This window comes from Rhinoderma darwinii, chromosome 7 (genome assembly GCF_050947455.1).
Source record: "Rhinoderma darwinii isolate aRhiDar2 chromosome 7, aRhiDar2.hap1, whole genome shotgun sequence".
Lineage (NCBI taxonomy): Eukaryota > Metazoa > Chordata > Amphibia > Anura > Rhinodermatidae > Rhinoderma > Rhinoderma darwinii.
Window position 1 is genome coordinate 119,728,860 of NC_134693.1, and position 13,928 is coordinate 119,742,787.

Genomic DNA, 13,928 nt, shown 5'->3' on the forward strand with positions numbered 1-13,928 from the left:
TGTGTATATATATATATATACATATATGTGTGTGTGTGTGTGTGTGTGTGTGTGTGTATATATATATATGAATTCATAGAATAGGCAGCACTCCAAATTGTAGTATCAAAAAAGTGAAAGCGTTTTTATTCACCCATATGATAGATTGCCACGTTTCAGTCCTAGTCCGGACCTTTTTTGATACTACGATGTGGAGTGCTGCCTATTATTTGAATTCCTAAATTTTGGACTAATGGTCGTGGTCTGGAGGCTTGCACACACAAAACCTTTGCAAAGGCGATTTTTATTCTTTGGTGCGGCTCTTCTTTGTATTTCCTATATATATATCTATAGATATTGAGATCTATATATAATAATAATAATAAATGATTTGATTGACATATACGTACATCAGTTGTTCTTAGCCTATCCCTGCGGGACCCCCTCTTTCTATAATCTTATAAACACTTGTTCAAAGAATACGGCAAAAAAATAAATATATATATATTATTGACATCTACAAAGGAACAAGTCATCTAAGGTTATAAAACAAAGTATGGGGCTGCCCAGAGGATGATGGCTCAATCATGTTAAAAAGATCTAAAAATGTGTTTTCCTGTCTTGTAGTGAGAAAAATTGATTGCAATTCAGATTAGTATTCAATCTCCTTCAGCCTCTTACAATTGGTGGATTACATAGAGTGTTTAACTATAAACTGAGTTATACTGTGATTTTTGTTGCTGTACACCCTGATATGTCATCTGCCGATATAACACCATAATGTCATCCCAGTGGAGCAATGTTCCCCATATTGTGGCTCTCTAGTTGTGGCAGGGCAGCAATTCCCAACATCACGGCAGTTGTAGGTTTGCAACATCTGGGGACCCACAGGTTGGGGAACACGTCAAGAAAGTATAGTTAATTTGCTGTCATGGGACTGGGCCCTTTGTAACAGAGGATTTATGCATTGTAATAAATATGAAGGAAACCTGGCACTAAAACTGTAGTTAAGTGGTATTTTTAAACTTGCATCTTATCAACATTTTACATCATATTTGCCCCAATTCTAGAAAATGTAATAGTTTTCTTTTTTTCTTGTCTAAAAACTGGAACATAGCAAGTCCATCAGTAAAAGATTGGTCCTTCCTTACCTGGTCTCTTATCTCAACATATCTTGAGATGTGTGGCCTGAGATGACCAGCTTCGGAAAAAACGTGATTTTGCAATATTTTGTCACAAGATGCCTAGGCTGTATGTGTCTTTGTGTAGCCACCCAGTGGTTGTAATGTGAAATGTAGGCTGTCAGCGGTGCTGCTAGCATGTCGTGATATTGTGTTGAATTGATTTCATGTGAAATTGGAGTCCTTAACCAAATTCAACAAAGTTAAGGCTGGAAACATCTCTATGTATCAACTCCCAACACCAGTTTGCAACAAATATGTAGAACACATACAGCAGGCTAGATGTTATTAATACATGACTCTGGCAAGTTTTCATACAACCATGGGATAAAAGATACATAGGATAGAATAGGATTCTGCACTAAGCCATGATATTCTATCACCTCAGACCTGTATCATATGCCATTAGGATACTGTAGATGGCTCCTCAGTTTGAATTGAGGTATAGAGGTGCTGGTATATAGTGTATTTTATCTTTACTCTGTAAATTGGTGATTTATCTATCATGCAATTAATATATATTTTTTTATTTTACATTTTTATTTTTTTTAAGAAATTGTAAATTATATTGATTTAGTGTGATCCTGTTAAATAGCCTGCAGGGGTCACTGTTGTTACTGCCGTCAATCAAGAGAGTTAGTCTGTTCTTAAAAAGCTAAAGGTATCTAATTAGCCTTTTCTTCTCTTCTCACAATTCAATACTAATTGTATAGATACTATGAAACTCTAATAAAAAAATATGGATAGTACTTTATTTGAATCAATTATTAACACGACAGCTCCTTTCTATATTGAAACCTGACGGGTAATCAGATGATCGCCATGTGTCCGACTTCAGAAACTCGGGCCGATTAATTGTTATCGCCGTGGGAAGTTCCGGTCAGCAGTACATTTGTACTAAATGTAGTATTACATAGCGGTCATTCGAATGAATGGTGGTCGATGTAACACACGGATGTGCCGTCCACCATAGTGAGATCTGCTATTTGCCTAATAGGACATGTGGACAATGGTTGTAACAAGATAACCCCTTTAAAGGAGAACTCTTATGTAGACAAGATATACTGAATGCTTTTCCCACAAAACTATATATCAATCTGCTCCGCTTCTCCTGGTCTATAACATGCTGCTCGCAGATAGTGACATAGCGGCATATTAATGTTAAAGCAAACGTTCTCTTTTAAACACTCTATTAACATTTACAATATTTCTACATAAAAGTTGTTTTTCTTGTATTGTATTGATCCTGTATTGATCGTGTACTATAGACCATTCATAACCTTGCAGGCTTCAGAGCTAAAATCTCCCAGAATGCCTTGCTGAGTAAATGTCTGCTCAGCACTTGTTCTGGCAATTTGCATTCTGGGGAATGCAGTGTTTACACCAGACACTATAGCATAAGCGGAAAAAAAATAACTGCAACATAGGAGCTCAGCTAAGCTTTTAGGGGTGTGTCTGTCAACAATTGTTTTGACTGTTTTGACTGTTTCCAATAGCAACCAGCAGCGTTGTGAATACATACAGGTTGTAACTCAGGATAGGTCCAAAATAAATAAGGCAAAGTATTAACAAAGGTACTCAACAATTTCGGTGGATTATATCTCTATATAAATTGGAAATAATGCTGAAAGGTAGACATACCTTTTAACTTCCTTAATGAAAAATGACATGCTTGTACAGTATGTCATCGGTGGGGTGTTCTTCCACAGCTATGCTCGTGTGACCGGGAGAGTTTGTGTGGCTGTGATTGACAACCACACTTCTGCACTAACGACTGGGATCAGAGAAAATTTAACTCCTGCACCAATCACACAGAAAAAAAAGTCAATAATATATATACTGGTAATTAAAAAAATACAAAAAACTAAATTTTATTTAATAAATCACAAAAACATTTAAAACATATATTTATTATATATCCCCACACTCATCTTTACCCATACAATAAAGTAATGCCTATAAATTTGAATATTAAATGCCAGAAAAAAGAACAATGCTGGAATTGCTTTTTTTTATGCATTACCTCATATTAAAAAAATGTATAGAAATTAAATGCTACCCTACATTTACCTGAATATTATGCTTAAAAACAAGACCTGGAATAAATATGTAGCCTTAAAAATAAAAAAAAGTTATGGCTGACAGATTGCGAGAAGAGAAAAAAAGAAAACAATTCTCTTTGTCAACAAGGCCAAAATAGGCTTGGTCCTTAAGGGGTTAAATAGTCATAATGCCCGTTTAATATATTTTACATGTTAAAACTATTTGTATGGCTTCCTGTCTTCACCTGCCTTGTGCAGTTCACACCATTTACATAAAAATTTGGTCAGAGAAATTTTTCTTCTCTTTCCTTTTCTAGTCTGAACACTACAACTCCTTCGCAAACATTATCTCGATGACTTGGCTTCACTCTTGGATTGCTCTTTAGTTTCTGCATCAAACAATGTTTGGTTTCCCGTCCTTACACGGACATGTCATGTTAATGCGCCACGTAAAGGAGGTGAAGAAAGATGCAGATTGCAAAGGAATCCAGTAAAATATTTTCATAACAGTGGCATTACCGTGCACACAATGCCCATATGTTTGCCATAAAGGGTAAAATGACAGTATAAATTTTACCTTTGATCTGTATAACAAATTTGGATCTCCGGTGACCTCTGCAGTCGGGTTAATGTTACTTTGAAGATGAGGAAGAAGCTTAAGTCGCTCGTGTACAGCTGACAGTTCTCTTTACAGAAAATGAGCTGATTGTTCACCACGTAAAAGTCAAATACACAGTGTCATCCATAATCGTAGGAACCTCGTAATCAGGCTGGGTCCACTTAGGTTTCATAGGATTGATACAGACGTTCTCTTTGGTTTGTGTGTATGAGACTGATTTAATATTGTATAATTGACAACATTTGATAATAATTCCAATGACTATTTGCAGCAGTGCAGGTTCCTCTATACTTATACTAATACTTCCTAGGAAAACTTTGGGGTCATAGATGAAATACACAGATCAAACAGACAGCATCGCATCAAAGATAATAATTAGATGGATTGTCCAGAATTAGACAAAAGGGTCTGTTGTTTTTTTTCCCAGACACAGTATAATTTTTCCAGCAAACCACATGGCAGGACAGCAAAAGACCTAAGCAATAGAAGGATGCAAGTATGAATAAAATGGGAAGATCCAAATCAGTAGTGGAAGCAACAGCATCTAATTCGGTATTCAACAATGTATTGTGCCCAAGCGGTCATAAAGAAGAAGAAATAGCAATGTTTCGACCCGTAGTAGTGACGGGTCGAAATGTTGCTGTTTTTTCTTCTGTATGGCTACTTGGGCACAATCAATTTTTGAATACCAAATTGGATGTTTTTGTTTCTACTACTGTTTTGGATACAGTATCATTTTTCCTTTGGCTGTGTATTTGTTGGTTTACTTTTATAACCCTCTTCCCCATTGGATCCAATTCTGGTATGGATAAAAAGAAGGCACTTCAACAAGTTTCGAACTGGCCTACCAGAGTATTAGAAGATTCTGTGGTGGGCCGAGGCTTTGAGACAATACTAGGATCCAGAGGTCCAGCAGTAGACATCCACATATGGAGCTGACTAAAAAGACAACACTTACCCCTAGGGTCTGTTTCTTATGGGGGGATTCACAAATAACCTATTTGACCATACTAATGTGTCTTGTGTGTTCAATGATAACAACAAAGATTATGATAAAAGTTAAAGTGAGCACATACATATTCTGTATAAATAAAGGGTGAACCCTAAAAATCCTCTCCTCTGGAGGGCCAAGGAAGTCAAGTCTGACACTGGCTTCAACCCACCGTGTCGAATCACTACTGGAACGTGAAAAACCAAGTCACACCTATCCACAGGTTGTGTGTGGTATTGCAGCTTAGCCCCATTCATTTTAATAGGGCTGTGCTGCAACTCCAGACACAACCCATGGATAGGCTTGGTGCTGTTTCTAGAAGAAAGCAGCCATGTTTTTCTAATGCGGCACAACTTCTTTAAGTTACCGTGCAGAAAATAATTGTCTTTGTGTTTTAAACATAGCCGGCTGCATCTGTTCTTCTGTCGTTTTTGGTCTTAATTTTTCTAAAGGGAATCTTTAAATCTCTTCCAGCTGTTGGTATTCAAATGAAGCTCGAATTTTTCCAAAGAAAATTTTCCATTGCCAGCAGACAGGTAAGGCAAAGTTAGCTGTCGGTCTGCTAAATATAATATTTTTGCATATTTATGCCTGTATTACTTGCATTTAGTAGCCTTTGTTGGAATTTTTGTGTTTTATTACTCAAATATGATTAATTAAAATAAAGAAGAAAAAAACTGTGTGTGTATTGGAGGGATGTAAAAGGGTAACCGAAATGTAGACTCAAAGTAAAATATACAAAATTAAATTGGAACAAGCAAAAAAAAAAAAAATACAACAAAAAAACATTCATAATAATAAAACATGATGTAAGTTGAGCTTTAAAAATCAATAGTATATACATTATGCACTAAATACAAAGCATTATCTTCAGTATATTGTGCGCTTTGGGTCAAGCGGACAATTTTTGCTACAGAGCCAGTAGTCCTCTATCTTGGAATCAATTTGAACACCCTTTAAAATTACATGGGACATAACAAAAAACAAGGGCATCTATACCCAGAATCAGAATTTGGGGGTACTGTACACAGCTTCTGTCTATCTCATTAGGCGGCTAGTGGCGCATGAGGAAAATAAGTTCTATCAGTCAGTGACTCTCCTCCAATGAACATTGCCCAGAGCACCTTTGGAGGGGCTGCTAGTGAGATGGTGTTAGGAAAACACCTGTTGCCTTAAGGTCGCTATGACAACCTGTCTAGCTTCTGGGCGGTTCTTCTTTTGCTTTGAACCTATCTCTCTTCTCTATCCTTCTGCCAATCAGCAGTGGGGTTGTATTTATACCTGTCTTTTCCCACCTGTCTTTGCTTGTGAATCTTCCAGTTTCCTGGTTTCTGATCAAGCTCCTGACTGCTCCTGCATTTCTGATTTCTGGATCTCGTGTAGACGTCTTGTCTCTCGTTAATTCTCTGCCTACCGATTCTGATTATCCGCTCCCGACTGGTTTTGACCATGGCTTGTCTGATTACCTCTACTCCGTTTCTGGACTTTCAGTTAACCTATTGGCTGTCTGGTTTCCAGCTCAGGTTTTCCTGCATTTCACCTCTTTTCCAAAACTACACTCTGTTAAGACAACCTGGGTTCTAAGCAGCAAAGTCCATCTCACCTTGTGGTCAGCTCTGGCGAACACCTTAGATCCGCCTTAGATTCTGTCGACCAGAGTGGTTACGGATTAAAGGTTGCGGGTTTACGTGCATGCTCTCTCCCAGCAGACTCCAGCAGCCTTAAGGTATCGCTCCACTTGCATTGGCATATCAGATGGACTCCAAAAGACTGAGGCCTCATACACACGACCGTAAGAGATTTTACTGTCTGCAAATACGGATCCGATGGTTAGGGATACACATCCGTAGCTGTCAGCAATTGCGGAAGTGCACATAGACTTCTATGGGCGAGTCCGTGCCGCAATTGCTTATAACAAATGGGCACAGATTAACCTTATAATGACACTAATAGAAGGAAGTCATATGCAATATTGTAGTAAAAGACAAAATATACAGTACTGTACAAAAGTTTTAGGCAGCTGTGGAAAAATTCCGCAAAGTAAGAATGCTTTCAAAAATAGAAGTGTTAATAGTTTTTTTTTATCAATTAATAAAATGCAAAGGGAATGAACAGAAGAGAAATCAAATCAAATCAATATTTGGTGTGACCTCTCTTTTGCCTTCAAAACAGCATGAATTCTTCCACTGTAGGTACGCTTGCACATAGTTTTTGAAGGAACTCAGCAAGCAGGTTGTTCCAAACATCTTGGAGAACTAACCACAGCTCTTCTGTGAATGTAGGCTTCCTCAAATCCTTCTGTCTCTTCATGTAATCCCAGACAGACTTGATGATGTTGAGATCTGTGGGGGCCATGTCATCACTTCCAGGGTCCCTTGTTCTTCTTCAAAGATAGTTCTTAATGACATTGGCTGTATGTTTGGGGTTATGGTCCTGCTGCAGAATAAATTTGGAGACAAACAGACGCCTACCTGTTGGTATTGCATGATGGATAAGTATCAGCCTGTATTTCTCAGCATTGAGGACACCATTAATCCTGACCAAATCCCCAACTCTATTTGCTTAAATGCAGCCTCAAACTTGCAAGGAGCCTCCACCATGCTTCACTGTTGCCTGCAGACATTCATTATTGAGTGTACTGCTTTCCAGCCCTTTGGTGAACAAACTGCCTTCTGTTATAGCCAAATATTTAAAATTTTGACTCATCAGTCCAGAGCACCTGTTTTTGTGTATAGTTGAGTCGCTTGGCCTGGTTTCCACATCACAGGTATGGCTTTTTGCAGGGGCGTAGCTAAAGGCTCATGGGCCCCTCTACCCCTCCCCAACACCACCATCATCAGACACCTGCGCGCGCCTATGCCCAGACGCCTTGCCCAACAGCCCTCATAGTATAATGCCCCCACACAGTATAATGCTCCCATAGCTGCCCCCACACAGTATAATGCCCCATAACGTATAATTCCCACACATAACAGCCCCATACCGTATAATGCTCCCCATATCAGCCCCCACAGTATAATGCCCCACATAGCTACCCCCATACAGTATAGTGCCCCATATCAGCCCCCATACAGTATAATGCCCCATATCAGCTCTCCATACAGTATAATGCCCCATATCAGCTCCCCATACAGTAAAATGCCCCCCATATCATCTCCCCATACAGTACAATGCCCCCCATATGAGCTTCCCATACAGTATAATGCCCCATATGAGCTCCCCATACAGTATAATGCCCCCATATGACCTCCCTATACAGTATAATGCCCCCATATGTGCTCCCCATACAGTATAATGCCCCTCCATATCAGCTCTCATACAGTATAATACCCCCCATATCTGCTCCCCATACAGTATAATTCCCCCATATCAGCTCCCCATACAGTAAAATGCCCCCCATATCAGCTCCCCATACAGTACAATGCCCCCCATATGAGCTTCCCATACAGTATAATGCCCCCCATAAGAGCTACCCATACAGTATAATGCCCCCATATCAGCCCCCCATACAGTATAATTTCCCCATATCAGCCCCATGCAGTATGATGCCCCCCCATATCAGCCCCCCATACAGTATAATTCCCTCACATCAGCCTCCATGCAGTATAATGCCCCCCCATCTTATCAGCCCCCATTGCATATCAGCCCCCCATGCAGTATAATGCCCCCCCGCAATATCAGCCCCCCATACAGTATAATGCCCCCATATGTGCATAATAGAAAAATAGCATAATTACTTACCTATCCTCGTTCCCACGCTGGGTGGAGGATCCTTCGCCTCCTCCGGTGTGTGCTATGAGTGACTCATCGCGTATACAGGCGCGATGATGTCGCTACATCCCGCCTGCCTGCGTTGAGCCGCCCAGGGCACGGTGAATGCTGGATCAAGGAGACGTCAGCTCCTTGCTCCAGCATTGAATGGAACCGGGACCTCGGTGAGTGACTCGCGACCCCCCGGAGGTCTTCAAACGACCCCCCAGGGGCACGCGACCCACAGTGTGTAATGTATTGTGTTGTATTATGCAGTTTGCGGTGGAGAGAGGAGGGGGGCTGTAATTTAACGGGCCCCCCCTCTCCACTGAAAACCGCACAATACAACACAATACATTACAAGGCAACACAATACATTACAACAACACAATACATTGCATTACAATACAGACTCTGCAGCTCACCTGGAGTCTTCCGCATCGGCTCTTCCACTGCACTGTCTGGAAGACATGTCACGTGACAACACGGTCACATGGTACACGAAGTGTACCATATGACCGTAACCAGGAAGATCCGGCTTCACGGCACAGAAAATTTATTTAACTAGCATGCTGTACGGCAACGGGGGCCCGTGGGCCCCCCAGGCTTAGGGGCTTTGTCGTAACTGCGACCGCTGCGACCCCTATAGCTACTCCACTGGCTTTTTGGCTGCAAATATTCTGACCACTTCTGGCCAGACTTCTCGAACCTGTACCTGGTTCCCACTCCTTTCTGCCAGTTCTAAGCTAATAGCCCTGCTGGACATCTTCCGATTTCGAAGGGAAATAAGCATGATGTGTATTTAATCTGCTGCACTAAGTTTCCTCGGCTGACCATTGTGTCTACAGTCCTCAATGTTTCCCTGTTTCTTTGTGCTTTTCTTTAATACAGCTTGAACAGTACATCTTGAAACCCCAGTCTGCTTTGAAATCTTTGTCTGGTAGAGACCTTGCTGATGAAATATATCTACCTTGTGTCTTGTTGCTGTGCTCAGTTTTCAATGGTGGAAATATGACATGAAACTGTCTTCCACAACCTCATTTTTGTAGCAGAGTTTGGCTGTTCCTCACCCAGTTTTAAGCCTCCTACACGGCTGTTTCTGTTACATTTAATGACTGTGTTTCAACCTACATATGAAAAAAAATATCATTATGACCTGTTTGGTAAAATTTGTTAATCATATACCTGACTATAATCCTACAAAATCCATGACTTTGTGCAAGTGTACCTAGAAGAATTAATGCTGTTTTGAAGGCAAAGCGTGGTCATCCCAAATATTGATTTGATTTAGATTTCCTGTCTGTTAATTCACTTTGTATTTTGTTAATTGATTAAAAAAAAACTATTAACACTTCTATTTTTGTAAAGCATTCTTACTTTGCAGCTTTTTTTCACAACTGCCTAAAAATTTTGCTTAGTACTGTATATTTTTTTGTATGCACTTGTATTCCTCATGAAATAACAATTTTGGAGCATCTTTTCTTAGGAATCTGCATTGTGTTGTTCCTCTGTTATTCTTCCTGGAAATGTATGAAAAAATTGAAAACTGGAGGCTACCATTCTTCTTGTCCCTTCACAGTCTGATACTCTCATTAGTGTATAGATGAAGAATAGTGGACGTCACTTGGGGCCAAATACCTTGCCCCATCCAACCATTGCTTTCCAATACGGTTATTGTAGGATGGAGGACACCGGAATTTGGCCCCTGTTTCCAGAGTAAAGGGAGTGTCTGAGGCATCTATGTGATGGCTTCTGAGTGTGTGACCAATTAAAGGGAACCTGTCAGGAGGTTTTGAGAAACTAAGCAACTAGGATGCCATTATGCAGCGGGGGTTTTTCAAACCTGCCTACGTCAAAAAGGGACATTTCAGGAATAGCTAGTAAAGTAAATTACAACCTACCAAAAGGAGTCTGGGTAAGTAGTCCAGCGGCATCGGCAGTATGCTTATTGCGCAAGTGAAGCCGAGAAAAGTATGCTTTGCTTCACTTCTCATGCAAAGTGTGCTGTCCTTGGCTTTATGTGTGCAATGTGCATGCTACCGATGCTGCTCCTGGGCTCATCTCGGTAAGTTGTAAATTACTTTATTAACTATTCCCAAAACCTCTGTTTTTTAATATGGAAAGGTTTGGAACACTATGTCCCAGCTGCAAAATGGCATGCTTGTGTTTTAGTGGCACCAAAGCTACTGGTTGGCTCCCTTTAAAAACTTTCAGCAAGATTGGGGCCCCATTTTATTTTGCATTGAAGCTATCCACCTCAGTGTATGCCATGCTCCCTGGCAAATAGTTTCAGGTATGGCAGAGCACCAGATGTGGCATCTGCTGGTTCAGCCAAGCATGGTGGATGGTTTGTGATTAGCTGGTTTAGTCATGCCATCTTCAAATTTCATCCAAAAACTACCAATCACAACGGTAGTAACTAATAAATATTAAAATATTTTTGAAAGCTAAATACAGTGGACTTATTCTGCATAGATGAAATTGTCTTTTTATACTTTACATGGCAGGACGCCTTTTCTTCTGGGCAAGGCATTTGTTTAAACAAGGTCAAATCCTGAAAAAAAAATGTATTGTAAATAAGACAAGTTGCCATGCATTTTAAGCAGAACTGATTTACATATTCATGAGTATCTGGTCAACTTCTACTTGCTGTTTATTTGTTTAACGAAGGAAATGAACTAAGGAGGTCCAAAATTGGAAGCCAAAAAGAGCAGAACGTTACAACTAATATACATAGTATCTGTTGAACAGATATTTAGAGGTGTGAGTGGAGTCCAAGCATCTGTAATCTTGCTTAAACACATGAGGGGTCTGGTTAGTTTGGTTATTTTGAAACGGGAATATTTCATATTGATAATTCTAAGAGATGGACATCATAAATACTAGGCCTGGGCTGTGTGGGTGTATCGCTCTACGTAAATTGACCATGCTCAGTCACCTGCTCTGAAGTCCAATCTCATGATTACACTTGGAATATGGAGTAATTCTAGATTAGACCTTGATCGCTGGTCCCCCAATTTATATTACTACAAAGGGGGTACCATTTGAATATGTAAGGTTCTGCTCACATCTTTGTTGGAGACTCCCTTGTGTTTCATGGGAAAAAATAGTGGCACATGCATCGCTATTTTTCTAGCAAAATGATCGGCACCACGGCAGAGCCCGACGGACCACATTATAAGTCAATGTGGTCTGTTGGACGACATTGATGTCTGTTTTGTGACGAATCCGTCACTATGACGGAACAGAAAAACTGAATTCACAACACAGATGTAAACTCATCCTTGGTGTTTAAGGGATACACAAAACATGCAGATTCAGAACTCTACTCACAGTTTAAGGGCTGTAGTCAACGGTACCAGTAGGATGGATCAGTCCCTTGACTCCAAACCCAACCGGGTGTCGGGAAGTATTTGTTTTCTTGTACATTTCTTATGCATAATATTTCATTCTTGCCACAAAATATGAGTTTTTTTTATTTCAGTGTGCGTCTCTGGATGGGAAGTGTTCAAGGACTTGTGATGATGATGTAAGTACTCTCTAGTACACTAGTCAAGTATATCTGGGGATGTTTTTGGCATTGTATGTAGAGAGAGAGAGAGAGAGAGAGAGAGAGAGTATACATGTATGTTTATTGAACAATATTAAAATATATTTTAGATTTGGGGATTCCACTTTGGTGTCATGACCTGTAGGCTATACTCATTTGCTTGAGAAGGCAATAAGGTGGCTTATAGGTCTGGTATTCTTCTGGTTAAACTGTAACCAGATATTTTTTTGGAATTACTAGACTAGTTCAGGAGAATTATATCTCTGCTTCAGAAATGTTCATATCTAGATCAAACTGGCTTCAGGTAAGTCAGAAGATCATATGATCTCAGATATAGGAACTGGGACCCCTACTGATGTCCTGACCAAACAGGTCCCAGCTCTAATTTGTTCACTCATAAGGGTAATTTTGGTAAGGCATTTCATACACCAGTCTTAATAAAGAGAAAAACTGTAGTAAATTCTAGCACATTTATGAAGAGTTGAAAGCCTTTTCATAAATGTGTGTCATTTTTCGGCCAGGTGGCCATGCGTCACCCATTTCTCCTCCCCCCTTCACCCATAAAATAAAAAAAACAAATACTCACCTCTGCACTACTCTTCTCCCCTCAGCACTCCAGCGTCGCTCGCACAAGGTCCTGACGCCGAGTAGCATCAGGACCTGATATGAGACGCAGCACTTCAACATCATCCAATCATCCAAACCACGTCCTGATGCTGCCCAGCGTCAGGTCCTTGTATGTGCGGCGCTGCAGTGATGAGGAAGCCGGAGGTGAGAAGAAGAGCGGTGAGTATAATTTTTTTTCTTATCTTTTTTTTATCTTTTCAATGGGGGGAGGAATAGTCTTATCTGGGGGGACTGTGGTAGGGGCAAAACACAGGTCTCTACCTTGCTATGCCGCATATGCTATGCCCCAATGAGTAGCTGGTGTAGATTTCCACTATGATTTACTCTAGTTTTCTGGAGTAAATTGTAATAAATTTGTTGGGCCTCTATAGCCACTCCCCTTTTACAGAGACCACGCCCCTTCCCACAAAAGTGGCAAGGGTGATGTAAAAATTTATTATTGCGACTTTTCTATGCTAGGAAACTGGTGTAGAAATATTGATAAATTACCACCATCGTTTTTTGTGACTCCCATTTCGTTACATTCGAAATTCTCACACTTTATTTATTTAGTTAGTTATTTATGTTGCTTATAGAACGCAAATATATTCTGCAGCGCTGTACAGAAATTGTCATCACTCACCTTCCCCGCTGGGAGGCACAATGTGGATTCCCCAGCTGTACGTTTTTGGATACTGAGTCATAATGGAAGGCTGGAGAAGGATCAATATTACATTGAATCTTGAACAATGCTTTAGATATTACAGCTGTATACAATATTCTTTGCCTCAAACCCACAATATATATTTTTCCTCTTGGTACAAGTAATTTCTGAGAATTTTGCATACCATAATGTACAGCCTGACTCCTTTACAAGTGATTTGCGAGGCAGTGACATTGTTTCACAATTCCTGATACATTGGCCCCAAGGAGCTTCAAGAATTTAGCAAGTGAAGCATCTGTCCTTAATTATTTCATTGAGAATTACAAAGCAAATACTTGACTGCTAGTAAAATAACCTCAGTTCATAACTGCTTCATCCCTTTGATGTCATCTAATGAGCAGATTGGAAAGATTGTATTCACTTCAGACACATTAATGCTTTTAACTTAACTCCTTAATTATCCTATTTTATTTGCGGGTGCACAGACGTCAAGTTATCGTTCTGCCCAAAACTGTTTTAAACATCTTTTCCCCAACTGCATTTGGT

General features: G+C 40.1%; 1 protein-coding gene across 2 annotated transcripts in view; it reads left to right on the forward strand.

Moving 5' to 3' along the window:
* Nucleotides 1-13,928, forward strand: part of CACNA2D3 (calcium voltage-gated channel auxiliary subunit alpha2delta 3) — a 753,617-nt gene that overhangs the window by 651,182 nt on the left and 88,507 nt on the right. For both annotated transcript variants that reach the window (XM_075833901.1, XM_075833902.1), the window contains 2 exons: nucleotides 5,287-5,348; nucleotides 12,047-12,091. In XM_075833901.1, coding sequence (XP_075690016.1) covers nucleotides 5,287-5,348; nucleotides 12,047-12,091 — 107 coding nt within the window. The remainder of the gene's footprint in view (nucleotides 1-5,286; nucleotides 5,349-12,046; nucleotides 12,092-13,928) is intronic.